Here is a 19,405-nt window from a genome sequence, read left to right on the forward strand (position 1 = left end):
CCTATTAAACAAGTCTTGAATAAAAAAAATTGACGATTTGTGTCCGACCACATGAAAGAACAGACAGGATAATGACAAAACGACATAGAAATCCAAAGACAAGTGATGACTGACGCTTGTTAATTTATTACAAAAAACATTGACACTGACAATATTTTAAAATACCTCTATTTTTTTCCCCGTTGTTTTAGTGTTTGCTTTCTCTTCACAGTGATTCAATATGAACAAAGTGTATTACTACTGCTGAACCACTGAGCTTTACAAAAAGGAAACAAAGCACAGACATTTACAATCATTTGACTTCAACCAAAACAAATACCAGAACAATAATATTAACAAACATCCGCAAATTGAGTAAAAAATAGATTTTAATCTTTTAAATACAATATTTTGGAATACAAATATTGATTTGCTCTTTACTGTACTTATTATTACTATCGACTGTTATCACTAGTGTTACTGTTGAGGTTTGATTTACAGTATATGAATATACAGTAAAATGTGAAAACAAACATTTTGGTAAATTCTGGTATTGCTCATTTACATAAATATACACAGACACACAAAAACACCTAGCCATGAATTTAATTTATCTCTCAATCATTTGTTATGTTCTAAGTCTGACAGACAAAATGGCTTTATATAATGCTTACAATTATGAACACTACTGTAATATCATCATTATATTAGAGTTATTATTGACACAAACATTGACATATTTTACAGCTGTCTTTGAATGGACCCAATCACTCGTGGTTATGTACACAAATCATGACATCCCAATAACCACTTAGGAGAGACATTAACTCCCGTGTATAAAAGAAAAGAAAAAAAAAAACGTCCTGAAATGTTAGGAAAAAACGTGTATTTTAGCTTTGATAAACACATATAGATTGAATCAAAAATGATATCGAGTTTATTGAAATATACCAAAATTCCCATAACAGCCAAACTGGCAGTATTTTAAAGAAAAGAGAGAGAAAGAGGAAGTTTTGCAGTGATCAACACATATATTAGTGCCTGAAATCTGCAATACTATATTGAATAGAAATGTCAACACACACACACACACACACACACACACACACACACAAAAAGACAGGAATATAATGTCCACTGGCTTTCATATGCCTTAAAGTTAGTATTTCAACCACAAGAAGAGAAATCTAAAAAAACAATTCAATACAAAACAGACATTTTATAACAATCTCCCAAATGAATTGCTTTATTTCAATACCAAACCTGAGGCCAAGCTTCATAGAGTATATGGAAAACCAAAAACTAAAATCATGCCATGAGCAACAGCAACTCGTATGTTCATCCAAAAGGCCTGAATCACAATACGTCTTTTGTGTTTTGTATTTTGTAAAAGTATTTTGGGCTAAAACTCTGCAGACCCAGATTGAAACTAGTCTTGAGCTGAAAATATCATAAATATCAACCATGGAATATTCTTTCCATCTGCGTCTATGGCGTGTATTTGCAGTGAACCACTTTCAGAGCGCTCATACAATCATTGCTGCGAACATCATACAGTGAAAATCACCCTGAAAATGTGGCGTCACCTCCGAGGTCTGTCTCTGCACATCAGTGCTTTTCATTTGTAGTACTTCAATTGGTAAAGAGGCCAAAATGGCAACTGGCTTTTCTTCCTCCTGTTTTCACATGTGTAGAATAAATTAAAGGTAGCGGAGTTGTAGCTCTCTAAACGGAGTATGATTGCATATAATATCAGACGAGCGTCTGCAAACAAACAGCTAAGAGAAACATGTCTTAAAAGAACCCAACGAAGAGTCTCGAAGCGACGGCTCTGTTGGAGCCCATCTCGTGAGGCTTTCCAATTTGCATTTAATGTTGCTCTACACCACAGAGGCTTTCAGTTTGACTTTGAATATCACAGAACGACGGAGACTGTCCAGCCATGTGTAAATGGAGGATTACAATACGGAATATGATCTTTCCTCTGAGCGAATGAAAAAGCTTGACAAGTGGCTCAATCGGTCACAAGCAGGCCAGTGTCATCCGAAGAATCGAGGACGTCCCCGGAAGGCGTCCGAACAAATGATCACAGCAAAAAAAACAAAACAAAAACTACAGTAGTGGCCTACAGGAGGAACAAACTCCCTGTTTACCCTGATTTAGACGCACTGTTGGTTCAGTTCAGCATTTATAGTACCCATGGTCTCCTGTTCACACAGTCCATATCCCAAAACGATGATGTTAATCTTTAAAACAACTGGCTATTATACAAAGGACGGCCTGCTTTTCTTGGACATTTTCTACTATCAAAAAAAGTGTCTTTCTTATGCGACTACTCCACAACTAAATTTAGTTTCAAAGCAGGACGTGGCAGGGCAGCCTCTCTCGTCTTTTTTTTTTTTAAATGGCTGACATCAAATGGGTCATGAAGTCTTTCATATTGCTTTCCGTAATATGATGTTGCAGTATAATTGCAGTACCAGTGTACACCAGTAAACTGAAGTTTGTCTTTTCTCCAGTAAGTCTTGACTTATGTTTTGCATATTCCACAAAAAGCTAGCGGGACAAAGTTAGATAGCACTTGTAGTATGGCGAGTGCATTATAAAAGACATTAACTTTACACAAGTGCCTTTTATGCACCAATTTAAGGAGAGAAAGAAAGCTTAATCGCTTGATTATAACTGTAGTGATTGGTGGCCTACTATCAGTAAATGAGGAGATATCACTGAATCGAATGATTCAGGTAAGAGTTCATATTGCTGCAGTCTCAGTAGGCGCCCTTGGCACGTAAATTTCTCTGAGTTTACAGTAATGAATTACACGTTGTGTGTGGTTCACCTAACACTGACTGATATAAATATGAAGTGTCTGAACTGACCCAAGCCTATGTTGACGTGGTACCCATTGAAATCAAATGGAGGAGGAGGATTGGATGTGAAAGACTGCAGTACTGGCGGACAGCTAAACAAAGCGTCTTCTTCATATTCAACCCCCCCCCAAAAAAGTTCTCTTTTGGCTCTTGTAGCCCTTGCGCACGCAAAAAGACTTTGGGCAAACTTTTTGCCCTTTTTCTTCATCCTTCATTCATCCGTCGTTTATTCTCTAGGGTGAGTCCATCATGGCCTCCAGCATCTCCAGGAAGAGTTTGTGCATAGGCACCCCGCCGCGGGTCTTGATGCTGTAGAAGGTGGTGAGGGCCCGGCCAGCGGTCTGCCTGAGGAGGGGCAGGGTGAGGAGGAGGCGTCCGGCACGCTGGGGGTCGTCAGGGCGTCGCTGGACCTCCATCTCCAGCAGAGCCTGATGCAGCAGGTCCCGTAACTTCTGCACGGCCTCCATGTCCTCGATGTACACCGAATCTGAAGAGAGGAGAAGAGGACGAGTGTTTAGATCATCATATCTAAATAAATCATTATGTCATTCTAGTGAGGGTGCTAATTAATTTATGTGAAAGACTGCAAAAATGTTGCTACAAAATAGCCACTGACTTCCAGAGACACTAGTGCAAAATAGAAATAGCAACTACTATTGAAGCCACTTTTATTAAATATAATAAACAGGGTTCCCACGAGTCCTTGAAATCCTTGAAAGTAAACATGCATAGATACAGGTCCTTGAAAGTGCTTGAATTTATTTTGTGCAAAAATTCCATATTATTCCCTCCAGTCCGCTAATGTGTTATTTCGCCAACAGTTTGTGGCCTATGCATACTAGCTTGCTTGATTTATGTTAGTTGCGCGCATTTACACATACACATTTAAGCGTTTCCCGCGTGAGGTACTTTGTGTTGTGCGTTGCCATGACGTTCAAATGTGCACGAAACTACTACGACGATACCTCAATGTTTCACCGACACAGCGTGAAACATGGCAAAAATAGGCTGAAACCATGTAACCTTGCTCTCTCTTGAAATGTGTCCCAACATTAAGTCCTTGAATTTGAGGGTATTGGACCTGGAAAGTCCTTGAATTTGAAGTTACCCAAGGTGTGGGAACCCTGAATAAATTACAAGTGACTTAATAGCGTGCAGACAAAACCCTCTGATGAAATTTGGTTGCAGATGCTTTATCTGGAGTAATGTATCAATTATTAGCCAATAATTTTGGCTTATCTAAATGACCAGAACAATATTTTCTTTTCTTCTCAGAGCAAATTATTCAGTCATAGGAAATTAATTAATTAATGAATTAATGTATCTAGTAATGTGATTCCATCATAGTTTATGCACAGACCTTCTAACTGAAATAAAACATACATTTTGTATGTGCATTGGGGACATTTTTTGTATCTTGGTTTTTCCATCCATCTATTTTATGCAAAATTTGCATAAAAGTATGTAGATGTAAACCTGAAAGATCAAGTTTGATGAATTGGAAAGTTGTGGAGACATTTGACCAATAGAGGACCTAAACATTACAGATTTAAATCAGGGCTGAATTCAAAGAACCATACCTCAGTTTCCGGCATCCTTTCTGAATAAAAGTATGAATTTCTTTAAAAACAAACAAATATACTAACTCTTTTGAATGCTAGTGTATTTTTTTTGTGTGATTTATTATAATGAAGAGCTTGACATCATAAGAGCTTTATGAGGATTACTGAGAGAAGCAGTTACAAATGCAGGTATGGAGCAACAATTCAATTAATCTGATACATATGAATCTTGTGCTAATTATTAACTGTTGTCACTTGTGCTAAATGTCATTGACCCATGGATAAGTCTGTTGGTGGGGGTTAATGTTTAGCATGTACACACAGATCTGTGAGGCATAAGGAAGAGGTCTTGGGTGTGTTCAAGATTCAAAGCATGCGACTTCCAGTATTTGCATAACAAATACAGATTCTGTGGGTGAACCAGATACGAGGGTTGAATTTATTATTTACAGTAATCAAAAGTTTCATGGGTTCTTCCAGGTGGGGGAAGAATTCGTACAAGCAGGTACGTTTACGACACAAAACAGAATATGGTCTGGTCTTAATTACTGGGTGACTCAGTCAGGTCAGGCGGGTTTTGATCAGAGGGTAACCAGTCGGTCAGGGAACAAAAATAGAAGCGGAATGAATGAGTCATTAATAGGAAAATCTGGACAGGAAGCGCACCTGAGTTGGTGAGCGCGATGGCCTTGAGCATGACAAACTCCTCGCGGTCCAGCTGCAGGGCCCTGAAACGGCGTGCGAGCTGACTGATGGCAGCATTGAGTTCGGTCAGACCGGCCACGCGAGACATCTCCTCATCCAGCACGAAGTCCTCGGCAAACACCACCTCGTCCTCGCAGCCGAGAGAGCGGTAAGCCACCCCCAACACCAACACCTCCAGCCACACCGACTGCAGCACGGACATCTGGTCAGCCAGTGACAGAGAGAGGAAGCCTGGATGAGGGAGGAAAAAGAGAGAGCTTGACAATACATGTCCATTGGTTCAAAAAATTAAATAAAAAATATGCTCAAAATGCACAAGCACAGACGGTTTGTATTAAATCAATGCAAAAGGATGGTCAAAAAGATCTGCCAGTCTATTATGTCAGTAATATTAATAAAAACTTTTTTAAATTACACAAAAAAGAGAAAACCACTTTACTGAATAATTATTTTAGAAAAATTGAAGCAATTTTCACTTAATTGAGAAAAGCTACATGACGTTTTAATTAATATTGTTATAATGTTTTTAATAGTATTGTTGTACTTTTAACTCCTTTATTTTGCCTTGGTATTGAAAGTGGCATTGAGATTCTGAGAAACTGCTTTTGAAATATGAATTCAATATAGTAATACGTCATGATGCGAAATTCCAGCACTGTTGGTAAATTCTGAAACGCTTATGACAGATGTCAACACCTTTATGCAAATAAGTGGCGAAAAATGTCAATTTCGGAGGTAAAGTTGAACATTTCTCAGCTTTTTGACACTGTAAATATCATAATACCCTGTGCAAAGCCAGCTGCTCACCTCCTATAGAGACTAAGAAAGGCTTGCTCATCTCAGATCTAGTGGACGCGCACAGTGAGAGATGTGTGGAGAGCGGGATGAGAGTTGTTGATGATGAGTACAGAGACACAGTGGACACTCACAATAGTGCTCTAAAATTGGAGGTCTTGAAAATAGCCAGAGACTGACTAAATCACTTGAATTCGCTCCTTCCAAGACTGAGCTCGGACAGCAATTAGGAGAAAAGTCTTCCACATTCTGTCTGTAGCTCTGACTCACCTGCTCCAGTTCCCTTCAATTATAATCTTTCTTTAGGCACCTGTTCTCTGCAGAAAGGTGTGATTGATCAGCACTTTCCAGCAGTGCAAAAATGTGAGAAACATCAAATATCATTGATTAACAAGCTCCTACTGTTTTCTAGCTGGCATTGTCATAGCCTCTTGAAATGTTAGCCTGTTATTGGCAAATAGACATTATTCACAGCAGCGCCATCTTTGGTTTTTAAGTGCCATCTTTTAGCAAGGCTGTGAGGCTTCAGTGGGTTGTACTGTTATTTAATGTGTTTTTGGATTGTTCTGCTCATGAAACACTGCAAAAATATCTTTAAGAAGTTTCAGTAGACAAAAAAAAAACTCTAGACAACATGAGCTGTGGAAAATTATAAGTGATATACAGCTTTATACAGCTTTACAGCAGATGCCATTGAAAACACAGTATAAGTCTATCCCTCACATCCTTGCTTTCATACCCGTCATGGCGCTGCTCTGAATAAGGTCTACTGGCATCTGGGCTGCGTCAGAGCCCGTCTACGGAGAGCCTGTCCACTCCCTATTAAGCCCTATTGTACCGAATTTTGGTTGTAGTACCACCAGAGTTCCACTGGGGGCGCTCGCCATGAGTGCAAAATGAATGGGAGTCAATGGGGCTAGACGGCTAAATTTGTCTCTTTCACCCGATTGCCGTTGAGAAATCTCAGATGTGATTGTAGATTTTGCAAGTTCAACATGGGTTTTAGGTCGAAAGTTGAATGAACGAGTACTTATGTCGTTTTGATTTCTTACAGGTTGAGTTGTTGTTGCCCATAACACGCTAGCATTCTGCTAATGACGTCAGCATTCTGACGTCATTGACATTTTGAAAGACTTTTTAAAATCAAATAAGTGACTCTAAAAAATCTAACACCCAGCAATGTGTAATTTCTTTGCATCTCCTTTCGAATACAACATTCAAATTACTAGACAAAAAATTATATCCTGAGAAAAGTGGATTTTGAGGGGTATACCGCCATTGACCTCCATTCATTCTGCACTCGTCCTGTGAGCGCCCTCATATGGAATCAGAGTGGAACTGCAACCAGTTTAGAAGCCGGAAGTGTAGTGAGAGTGAAACTTCTCGCCATATTAGACGTTCTCTGGCTGCGTTCAGCTCCGACAAAAAGTTGCAAAACGTTTTTTTAAACGGAAACAGTGGTGCGTTGTTCTGATGACGCAAGAGTTGCAACTATGGCAGCTGAGAAGGCCATTCTTTTCTGTGCGTTCACACCGCCGCCGACTTGAGCTTCCAAAGTTACCGGAAGTCATTCATTTTCAATGGAAGCTGGCTTCTCTCAGCTGCAAGGAGCGTCAAATTCATCGGCGTCGCGTTTTGGGCGTTTTGAGCGTCAATCTGAAAGTTGAGAGAAGCTCAACTTTATGGTAATGAGCTATGACGCGGTTCAGCGGCAAGCAGCGGCAAAACGCCAGCAACCAATCAGAATATAGACGTCCTTCGCGCTGGCTGATTCCGGAGAAACATACGATGTAAACTTTCGTTCCTACCTAAACATTAGTTCCGAGAAAATGGAGGAGAAACTGATAATCGCTGTTGCTGGGTTTCCTATCATTTATGACGAAATTTATGACGTTATTATATAAAAATGTATGACGTTATTTTCATATAGGGACCAGTTACAAAAGAGAGAGAGAGCCCCGGCAGCGCGCGCGCACTCACTCACCTTAACCGTCTTCAAACAACACGTCTTGCTCGCTCTCCCTCGCGCATATTAATCAAAATAATTTTTTCCCGACCAAATGTGTCCAAAACGGTTATAAAAATGCTGTCATTATAAAAGGTTTCTAGTGTCAATGTATTGCTTGTTTTTTTTCCTGTTTACATTTCATGGTGTGACACAGACTTCAGAGCGGCCAAAGCGTCAACAAGCTTCTCCGTACTTTTTGACAAGCGTCCTTGACAGGGCGGCCAGAGCTTCTTTGCAGCTCAAGTCGGCGGCGGTGTGAACGCAGTTTGTGTTCTTTTTGAAGAATTTTCAGAGCCTGATGAAATCGGTATAAATACGTGTTTAATACTGCAAAATACACTCGATGTTACAGTCACTGTCCTTGCCGTCCAGAATAAAAGAGAACATCCCAATCGAGTGAAGGGATTTGTGGAAAATGTGGTTCCTAATTATTGTGATCCAACATTTGCCTATATTTTTACTATAAAACTCTTACGATAAACATGTCTTCTAATATCTTCAATTGTTGCGTATACCGAGCTGCAGCGAACACATTTGTAAACGACTTTACTTGGACCCATTGTGCGAACTGTCTCGTTAATACCGCGTGGTTTATATACATGTTGCTGCTGATTGGGCTGACATTTTTGACACACCCTCCAAACAATAGAAAATGTATCTCGAACCCCGTTGCACACCGTTTCCAGGAAACGTGTCGTTCAACCCGGACACCGAAGCAAAACTCTGTGCACCGGTTTGAGCTTGAACGTGCCCCTGATCTGCCCGGTTTCACAGACAGGTCTTAGATTAAGCCAGGATTAGGCCTTAGTTCAATTTGGACATTTAAGACAAATGCATCTTAAGACAAAACAAAGATTTGTCAGTTAAGTTGCTTTCAGTTAAAACAGCTTAAACATGCATTTTAGTCTTGGACTAAGCTTAAGCCTTGCCTATGAAACCGGGGGCAAGTATATTAGTGGTATTTGGCTAGTAAGTAACACTTTTCCCAGTAAAAGACATCAGTATAACTAGATCAAGATCAAGAAGAACAAGAATTTGCATGAGTAAACATGATGAGTCACTTTTTTTTTTTTTTACCACAGAGCAAAAGAGGATGTCTGCTACTCTCGGCACAGATTGCAGGGGACCTTTGCTGCTAAAATTAGTACCATTATACTACTTAATTCTAGTGGAAAAAATTAGCCCTTCATAAGATCTGGTCCATATTGCTAATTATTCAGTCAATAGCCACTGTCTGACCAACGTAAAACCACTGTTCACTGTGCATGCCATTTATCTAAAATAGATTAAGCAATAATAATAATAGACCACCATGAAAAAAGACTAATTAACAAACCAACACCAGACTAACAAAGCAGAATATGCAAATATATACGTATATATAAAAAGTTAACATTACTAGTTTTGATGCCACTAAACTGGTCAACTTTGGCAGGGGATTCCTGACGAAATCCAATGACTTTTTTTCATCCTCTTAACCTTATCCAAATCCATATTAACCCTAAAATACTATGTTTCCAGACAAACTGATATAAAACCATTTAAGCCCTTAGTCAATAAATCAAAGAAGAGCTTACCAGAAAGTACATTCCAGTTTCATGTGCAATATGAATCAGGCAGTGAATCATGTTGTCAAAGGTCGCGGAAGGCACAACTATGTGGTAGTTTTACTTTTGGCTTAATTTAAGTAACAGGAGAGTGAGAAACTTGTAGCTCGACACCAGAACAGTCTCCTTGCCAAGAATCTCGCAGTTCCTCTTCTTGCACTCACTTACCAGGAATGTGCTTGGCCCAGCCGATGATAACAACTAGTTCCCGGTCGGCCAGATCACAGAGAGTGGTGAGCGTGCGCTGGGCCGTGTCGGGCTGCAAGGGGTCTGGCATAGCAAACAGCTTTTCTGGCTCCGCCACCAGCAGATGAGACACAATGATGCTGGATGAACCTGAGAGAAACAAACTAAACATTACTCAGGTAAATAATCAAGTCAAGCCAAAGTTTATCTATCAAATGTACAAAATTATATAATTGCGAGCAATGTTTTCAAAAATAAAATGACTTTGTTTTTATAGTTATTAAAAACATTTAAAATAATTAAATAAACATAATATTGTATTACCCTTCTCTCCCTCTTTTCTTAAAGGTATCGGTGCACTCTGGTACGTGGCATTCTCCACCTCTGGGCGTCTCTTGTACTTCTGCCGTCCTCCTCTGACTCTGTCCAGGCGGACTCCTACACAGACGCACACACCAAACACAGAAAGAGGATAAGGGCATTGGCACTGCCTGTGGGTCACACCGTACACTGTGAGGTACTTAGGTATCGTAAGAGAGAGGACTGGTTGTGCTGGCCAGGTGCCACCTCACCTTCTTTGAGCATGCCTACTTTGAGGCACTTGGTGAAGCGACATGCCTGACAGGCCTTCCTGCGGCGCTTTGTGATCTCACATTCATTAGAGGCGGGACAACTGTACTCAATATTGCCTGTTGGATGGAGGTGAAGACGTTACACTGGAGTTCACAGCAGTGTTTCCTGTAGAATTATGTTTCTGTAGCGAGAAGCCACTTGCTCTTCATAAAAAATATTAGATATTTATAAGCAATAAATATCATTCAATAATACAATTATTATTTAAAATATAGTTTTTACATTTATTTAAATATCTAAATGTCATATGATCAACCAGTCAGTAACGATACTTTCAAAAACGATGACAGGGAAAACCGCTATTGAGTCAGACATGACTAAAGGGGAACAGGAAACACTGATTCAGACCACTAGCGGGCTTGGCTTACTTACAAGTTATCTGTAACGACAAGTGAATCTGTAACACGGTATGACATGCTCACCCTGTATGGTTCTTTTGAAGAAAGCCTTACAGGCTTCACATGAAGCCACTCCGTAGTGGTAGCCAGACGCCACATCTCCACACACCAGGCACAGCCTTTTGGGAAGCGTGCTTAGTGCATACTTGCAGCGGCCTCCCCCGCTGCCGGTGGAGCCCTCCTCGGCTCCATCTGCACCCTCCTCCTTAAAATGGCAACGTAGAGCGGGGGTGTAAAGGGGCGGGGAGTAGCGGCCAGCGCCTTCTCCTCTGGAACCCCCTCCTGCACTCTGAGAGGAGTCTGAGGACGCTCCTCCCGGGCTGGTCCTCCCACCGCCGCCTACTCCAACTCCTCCTCCTCCGCCTCCTCCTCCCTCAGGACTGCTGGGTTCAGCCTTTATGTACAGGTCGGAGCGTCGCTCTCTGGAAGACATGATACCTGAGGAGAAATATGGGAGACAATGAGGGACCTTTTTAGTTTTAACTTCATCATCATCGTCTTGATGAGGTCAAGAAAGAATGCTATTTTTCACGAATATCTGAACGCATGCAAGTGTGATACTGATTTTATACAACAGTTCAAGTTAATATTAAGTGAGTTACATTTTAGACAATATTATCTGTTTTTGCGGTTGTATAGTAGCCTATCATTTAACCCCCCCCCCATCATTTCAAACTTATATATTAAAAATTGTAATTTGATATCTAAAAAAAAAATTATGTTATAACAGTATTTACATAATTGTAACAGCCCTATAGTCTTATTCTAATTTTTTGATTGCACTAAAAAAATTGACAACATGACATTTGATAAGGTTAGCATAAAAAATGCCTTATAAAAAGTACAAAAGCCACCGGAAATTGTTTTAAGTGGGCAAATATAACCTTAATGGAAAAGTTAATTACTGTTACTGAGAACAACCACCTCCCCTTAATAGGAGAAAGTACACCCCATATTAAACCTGTCAAGGCTACTGCAAAAAACTAACTCAATCCAAGACTGTGCTGTTGTCAGCCTCTGGGAATCTTGTCAGGTCATTAATGCACACAATCGGACTGTCTTAAGTGAATGTAAACAGACAGGACAATAAAATTCAATGCGTGTCTAAATATTGAATATGTGCAGTAGGCCTCACAGCGTAAATGCAGCAAGTCTAATTTAAAAGAAGAATTTGTAAAGAAGCAATAAATGGCAAACAGATGAGGGGACTACTGTTTATTTTTCAGTAATCCTTGCTCTTTTCTTTTTGTTAACACGCAGGTGCATGCTGAGCAAGCAAACAGCATTCGAGCCCAGAGACGAACAAGCACCTATATGTCCTCACTCTCAAGCAGTGTTATGTTGGGAAGACTCTGAACAGTTTTTGAACTGTACTGCACAAATCTGTCCATAATCCCAGTGCCATGGCCTCAGTCCACACCAGATTAGGGTCATTAATCCAGGAGAGAGAACCAAACGTCTAATTATACCTCCACAAAAGATGCCCTACAAACTCTTAACCGCTCCACGGTACCCACAGTTCATAAACCCCCCTCGGGGATAAACTGACCTATGATGCCATTTCTTAAATTTGCTGATCTTGCCATTTTATGCGAAAAAATGTATGCGACAAAGAAAAAGGGTCTATCACAATCGCACATAAAATTTTTTACCCAAGATGCGTAACGACTGCCAAGTAGGGAACACAACCAGCAATGATTTACGCTCCTCATGATTACTGGAGCAATTCTGGGGTTGTGGACTTTCTGATTGAGCAGCTAGTCATACATTTTCTGAAATATATATATAGGTTAATGCACATATACGGACTCACATCATGATCATAGACTCTCTGCCACTCGGATTATGGTCAAAAACTACATTTCCACCTTTATTTGTCCTCAGCGGATATCACACAGACACTATTCCCCTTTCACCTGGTTGGTTGGATGTGATGTGTTGCAACTTTGGCAAGTGTGCAGAATGTAACTGTGCCCCACTGCCTCCAAGTCCACTGTAGTTTCTGCCAAACATGTTCATTCTGCCTCACTTACATTAACCTGAACTCTGAATTTAACCTATACCAACAGAATGGCATTTATATGATGAATATGTGTGAAGGAAATCAACAGTAACAGTAATGACGCTTACATCACTTGGTCTCATTCTTTAGCTTTGCCTTGTTCTTTGAGCACTTTACTGAACACAGTCACGTGACTACAGTGAGGACACGCGCCGCTTCACAGGAGGTAAATGATCCAATGAGGACAAGCTGAGATCTCTAAATCCCTCATCAAACTGAACTAACCGGATATGGGGAAACGTTCCGGTTCAAACCCATGAAACTGTTAAATGACAGACTACAAAGGAAAAGGGGCAAACGAATCATGTGGTGCCAACCTCCTCCATCATCATCATCACGCTTCACGCACGGGCGTTTCTCCCACAGAAGTTCACGCAAATGGGTCACACCTCACCGATGTGTGATTTCCGATGCGGCTCATTACATAGAAAAGGTGGACTTCAAAAGGTGAGAAATTTGATGAGGTGATGAGAAGTCCAACAGTGAGTCGGTTCTTTCGACCAGTTCATTTCAAAGAACCGCTTCAAAACGATTTAGCGCTCTTTTGCGTCATCGCGTTATTACGTAATCACGTGGTCCCTGTCATCACGGCGTGGCATATTTCATGCTTTATGCTCCAGAAAAGCAACATGAATGTAGAAACATATTACTATTTATTACGTTTTATTAATAAGACAGCTTATCATAATTGATATGCCCCAGATCAGTTTGTTGCAGCAACACGTGAAAATAAAGTCACCTGGAACCTTCTTTCATTTACATTAAACGATGGGCTACTATTCATTTATTCCTCTCGGCTGAGTTTACGTACGTTTTAATGCCATTTATTAAAACCAAATCTTGCTTGTTGATGTAACTATTTTACAAACAACTAAATATATTTCCAGTACGTTTTAAAGCAACTTACTTTTCGATCCATAAGTCAAATCTAATCATCAAATCACTCGGTTTTGCAGTGACAGTTATTATCAGTTCAATCGTGATGAGTTGTTCACTCAAGAACTGCTCGTACCGAGTCAGCCCGGTTCACTAAAAAGATGACTAAATAATAACAATTCAAAGCAAATTTTGAATATAAAAACAACAATATTCGGTGTGCTGTTTTTGCTACTTTATCAACCGAATCAAACGTTTCCTATAGGTCTGGTCTGTAAAGCTTACACATTCTGAATACATCCGGATTTATGCTCGTTTGAATTCTTATTCCCTCTTAAGAATGTTTAAAAGTCCAGTTCTGTGTTGCTTTCATAAGAATCAGCCAAATGGTTCTCTAGCTTAGCTTTCGCTAACTTACCTACTCATTCAAGATCAAGATACGTCCCACCTCCTCCAACCGTCTCTACCGGAGAACATGTAACGTTACCCAAAAATAGCTATGCATTGACTCACACAAATAAATCCGTCTGTGTTCCCTTAAACATGCCTGAATAAGCGTAGTTTAGTTAGCAATGAGCATCTTTGAACTTCACTTTCCCCCTGACAATCGTGTCATGAGTCATTGGCTGCCCTCAGGAGGAAGGAGGAGAGTTGCTCATATGCAGCCACACACACACATTATGTACAAAAATATATACATTTCAGATAATCACGCAATAATGATTGATAAAAAAAATTTAATAACATTGCTGACAGGTTATTGTTTTCCTTCAGCGCAAGCCAGATATGTTAATGTTTGATGTAATGAGAGACAGAAAAGGGTAAGAAAAAAATCAGCGACTCAAAATACAGGTCTGAACTCAAACAAACATCATCTTACTGTAACTATTCCTAGCTGAATTCCTATTTTTTAATTACTTAAAAATAAACTTTATATTTTAAAATGACATACATGCTTTAAATAGGATATAATATGAAAATTAAAATAATCAGAGTATGAATAAAAATAAGAGAAAAAGCTTTTTAGAGAACAATTAGCTTACCTTTTGCTCAAAAGCCAAAGGTCTTTAGTCTTGTTGCGTATGCTGAAAATCTTCTCACTTTATTTTGGAGTCAGAAGACTGCAGGTCAGTTCAAACTGGGTATCAGGAACCCTGGCAAGAACAGAGAAAGTTAGTGATACGTCATCAACACAATAAATATTAGACTGAATATGCATGACAGATCTGTGCATTACAAAAAAGGCCTCATAAAATGCATTGCTTCAGCAGAGGCACATATTGCTATCAAGTGGCTAAATAATAAATAAAACCGAAACCACCATCAGTCTGAACCACATCTTCTTCTCGAAACTAAACCTCGCTAAATTAAACCTCCCATAAAAGCATTGCAGATATCTAACAAAAATGCCAGATCTAATCAGAGACAACATTAGCTGTAAATGTGGTCTCAGCAACATTAGGTCTTGCATTGTTTCTTTCTTTTGAAAATGAGTCAGTCCTGGTCAATGTCACACAAACCTCTGGTAGGGCTGTATAAGAGCCTGATTTGTACCCCATATTAATCTGTGTGTTTATTACACCGTATCCATGTCTTACCCCTCACCACCTTCCCCATTAGGCACAAAATGCTGACTGAGGGAGAAACCATTTCTTTGTCTTTCTCCCATGCAACCATTCTCTGGTCTTGCTCACTGTCATTCACTCAATCTCGGCACGCATTCGGACTCTTGGATACTCTCATATGATTGCTGAACACAACATTCCCCCTCCCCCCTCCGCTCTCTGACACATTCCAAAGGTCAAAGTCACTGGAGGGGTTTGAAGGACAGGCACAGTAACTCCAAAAGGGCTCTGTGTGACAGCAAACACAATGTGCTTCACGGCTGAGAGACAATTCTTATAAAAGAGATATGGGTAATTGCAGGGTTAATTAACTCAAACTAAAACCATAAAAAACATTTTCATTACTTGATATAAAATAAATTAACTGATTTTTTTTATTGTTATATATATTTTCAGATATTAAATGTGCATTGATAAAACTATGTGCAGGTAAAGTTGTCTTACAGAAAACTGAGCCCAAAATGTATTCATAGACTTTCACTTTCATTTTTTTTACATTATATTTAGAGACCAACACAGTTTGTGGCCTCCGAATATACTCCACTAATACATTTTATCTTTCAGTGACTTATACTTTATAACAGGTAGCTTATGAAGAGATATTGTGTAACTAACAGCATTAATTAATTACGTTTTAAATGAACTGAATGTCTTTGTCACATTTGTTACAGTGAAGTTGTTTTTGACTTCAATGCTGCTGTTGGCATGGACTGTAACATTAGTTAAAGATTTCTACTTGTGTTTTTTTTTCTATCATTTAAGGTTACTGATTTATTTTTTGAGGTGCACTAGTTAAGAACAGCTCTACTTTTTAGAATTAAACCTATTCTTACACTAGTCACACTAGTCACAGTAGTGAGTAATAGGGCTGAATGATACTGGAAAAAAACTGACATTGCAATATTTTGTTTTTCTGCCATATATATTGCGATATGAAACCGTTTCACCAGATGAATAGCTCTATTTGGAAAGAATGATTGGAGTGACTTTGTAGGGGAGTGAATCTGCTTATAAAATAAATACCAAGATACAAATGAAATAAACAGTGCTTTAGCCTATGTTTTTCAGGCAAGTCTAACAGTATCCAGGTCCAGAAATTGAATAATCAAGTGTAAAATAACACTGCATAGTCGTCACTGTATAAATAGAATATAATGAATCTTTGTTAAAGCAACAAAGTTATTGCGGTATCAATGCTAAAATGATATATCGTGAAGCCCTAGTAAGTATAGTTGTCAGGTGGTGCTGTGTGTAAAATTAAAGCATAATAGCAGTGATCAACTGATTTCCAAGGTAAAGTTTACTATGTAAATCTAATTCTCAGCAGAGAAATTAGAGATAAGTACTGTGTGTTAGTCTTTGAACTTCGACTATGCATACATGCAACTGCAGAGCAAAGACTGTCAGAGCAGACCTCAAAAGGTGACCTTGTTCAGTGAGCCTTGACCATTGAAGGGTTGATTGCTAAACTGGATTACAACTTCTTAAGAGCAGAGATTCCCAATCACATCCAAGATGGGCCTAGTGGTCAACCAGAACATCAAAAACAGTTTCTATAAAGTATCTATACACTACCATTAGAATTTAATCACATATGTAACCCATACAGTAGACTCGTATGTTAAAAAATGTTTCAAAAATTGCCTCAAGCAAAAACTTTAGTTGTGTTTAGTTTAGTTTTTTGTTGTGCTGATTATACGGCAGTCATCTTGGACTTAAGCCCTGCAACGTTTGGTTTTTACGTGTGCGCTATTGTATGCAGTTTCAGAGATACCGCAACTCTAGTTTAAGCTGTCTAGTATTGAATTTCTCATAACTTTCGGAGAGAAAAAGCACAGACACTGGACAAGGATGAAACTTGCTAGCGCCGTATGTGTCCACCTCCTGTGTTCACGCACACTATCAAATGGGAGTATACTTTTGAAGGCAATGCGCTCTACTGTGCCGAAGTGCCGTAAAAAAACAACAACAAATAAACAAGTTTGTGCTTTATACTGATAACTAGAGGCAGGATGCAGAATATCAGAGATTTTAGTTACTAAAAATGTGCTATTTGCAGAATCAACCCTTATTAATTTATTCCAAAAATGTTCAATAGCAAGGATGTTACAGACTCGGCTGGTCACATTACGTGATCTCAACATGTCTGCCCCCAACTGGCTCCATATAAAACAAATCAGCTTTTATCAACATTAAACGGAAGTTGCGATAATCTTTTCTTCTCTATTGTGACGTATATCTAAATTAAATGGCTTCACGAACAAGAAAAAAATGGAGGACGGGACTTGATTTTGTCCATCTGGAATTGATTGGATCGTGTGATCTTTGTGGTTTGCTGTTGCTGTGATCTCATTTGAGTGGCAGGTTTGCCCCTCCCTCTTGCCAGTAAACACGTCATCAGAGGAGAGACGCCAGTGTAAGAGGGAGGGGAAGTTATTTGAGTAAAGATTATGAGGGCACATGAATTAAAAATAAATAAATAATGATGTTAATAAACACTGCAATATTTCCATATAAAATAGGAATGGTCCATATTGATTTCATGGTGACTTTCATCTCTTGTCAGAGGACATCATTTTAAACTGAGTTTAAACTTTCGAAATAATAAACTATTTATTTGAGTGTAAAACTTTTTAATGTGGGAAACGATTAAGTAAGCATGTGAAGCACCTACAGCTTTTGATTAGCCAACATTTTGATAAACATAACCACTGCTACCAAGTCTGAGTGCCCACAGACTTTTAAAAGCCAAATAAAATTACTACGTTCTTGTACCAATTGCATTACGTCAGTGACGACGCGTACAAGAATATAAGCAGATCTGTCGCTTCAGGTAGTTTGTTTCCAGACTGAAATGCTGAACCGGTAATGCGACATGCCTCGAGTATAGAGTCCGAGGTAAAAAATCTCACGCGCTGACACAATGCATGAGCCAGGGGACAACTCGATCAAGGTCAGCGTGCTGCAAAGTGTTACTGCGGACTTTCCCCCCCTTTTTATCGCAGTAAGAAGCGCATAATGCAAATTTATATGCAACGATTAAGCAACAGTCTGCGAATTCAAATGTTAAGCACTAAATCAAATCTGTTGAGACATGTTCTCGTGCTGTTAGTAGTCGTACAGACAGCAAACTATCAGAACACACTGACCTATTTACAGTGTAAAGTTTTTACTGCTGAGCGTAACATGGAAATATCGGTAGCGAGTTGCCAGTGATGGTCTTTATGACGACAGTATCATGATTATCTGACAGGTTCACAACAAGCGCATTAGCATTAAACGCACAAAATAAAAGATACTGCGTTGCTGGGTGCCGGTTGGTTGGATGAATACTTACCAGTAATTCAGAGAACATTGCTGGTGCCTCGAAAACAACCAAGGAAACCAGTGAGCAAAACAGTAAATCCTGCACAGGACTATCACATAAACTACAACACTGTGTCTTGTCCTAAACTGGGATTTAAAGAGCAGATACTCTGCCTATTTGCTGAGGTGGGCTACCTTACTTAGCAATTCTGGTGCTGTACTACGTACGATACGGTAGGCTATATGTGACGTAAAATCAATGCAACTACTCGATAATTTGAATGAATGGCGGCGCGAGTGCAGTCAGTTGAGAAAGCGCGTATGTTTAATCCATGTTTGATTCGCTCTTCCCAGGACTAGTTCCTCATATTGCTGTTTCGGTTGTCACTGGAAGCCTGAATCCTGTCTTCCGCTAATACAGCTGAGATCCCGGTTACGTATATCCTCGTTGTTTCTCCTCCCTCTCTGCTCTTGCGTCTGCTGTTTCTCCGTTACGTCCACTCCCGCTTCCAATCACGCGTCCTCGCGCCTCCGTCACGAACGTCAGCAGCAGCGCTTTAAACAATAAAGAGAGGTTGACCTACTGTATGTCTGACTCACGAGTTTACACACTTTTGATCTATTATCCGAAGCAATTATTCAGATTTCTTACATCCCGGGCTATTTTGGTAACTGATTGAAGGGTAAATGAAACAAAGCTCGGTGCAAACAGAGGCCATTTAATAACTGCCATGATTCGTGACTATTAATAATTCGGCCTTCCCACGGGGTTCGTCGAAGCTGAGAATAAAAC

The 19,405-nt window shown here is 39.6% G+C and overlaps 1 protein-coding gene across 2 annotated transcripts; it reads right to left on the reverse strand.

Moving 5' to 3' along the window:
• Positions 1–106: 106 nt before the first annotated feature.
• Positions 107–19,123, reverse strand: esrra (estrogen-related receptor alpha). Of its 2 annotated transcripts, XM_084386650.1 has the most exons (8): positions 18,644–19,123; positions 14,725–14,835; positions 10,768–11,181; positions 10,285–10,401; positions 10,037–10,150; positions 9,695–9,862; positions 5,078–5,347; positions 107–3,336 (listed from the first exon to the last, which is right to left on the reverse strand). In XM_084386650.1, the coding sequence occupies exons 3-8, from the start codon at positions 11,174–11,176 to the stop codon at positions 3,083–3,085; spliced, it is 1,332 nt and encodes a 443-aa protein (XP_084242776.1). In that variant the 5' UTR covers positions 11,177–11,181; positions 14,725–14,835; positions 18,644–19,123; the 3' UTR covers positions 107–3,082. The 2 variants fall into 2 exon arrangements, with proteins under 2 accessions (XP_084242776.1, XP_084242777.1); XM_084386651.1 differs by lacking the exons at positions 14,725–14,835; positions 18,644–19,123 and adding an exon at positions 14,100–14,297.
• Positions 19,124–19,405: the final 282 nt, after the last annotated feature.

The sequence above is a fragment of the Rutilus rutilus genome (assembly GCF_951802725.1).
Source record: "Rutilus rutilus genome assembly, chromosome: 18".
Classification (NCBI taxonomy): domain Eukaryota; kingdom Metazoa; phylum Chordata; class Actinopteri; order Cypriniformes; family Leuciscidae; genus Rutilus; species Rutilus rutilus.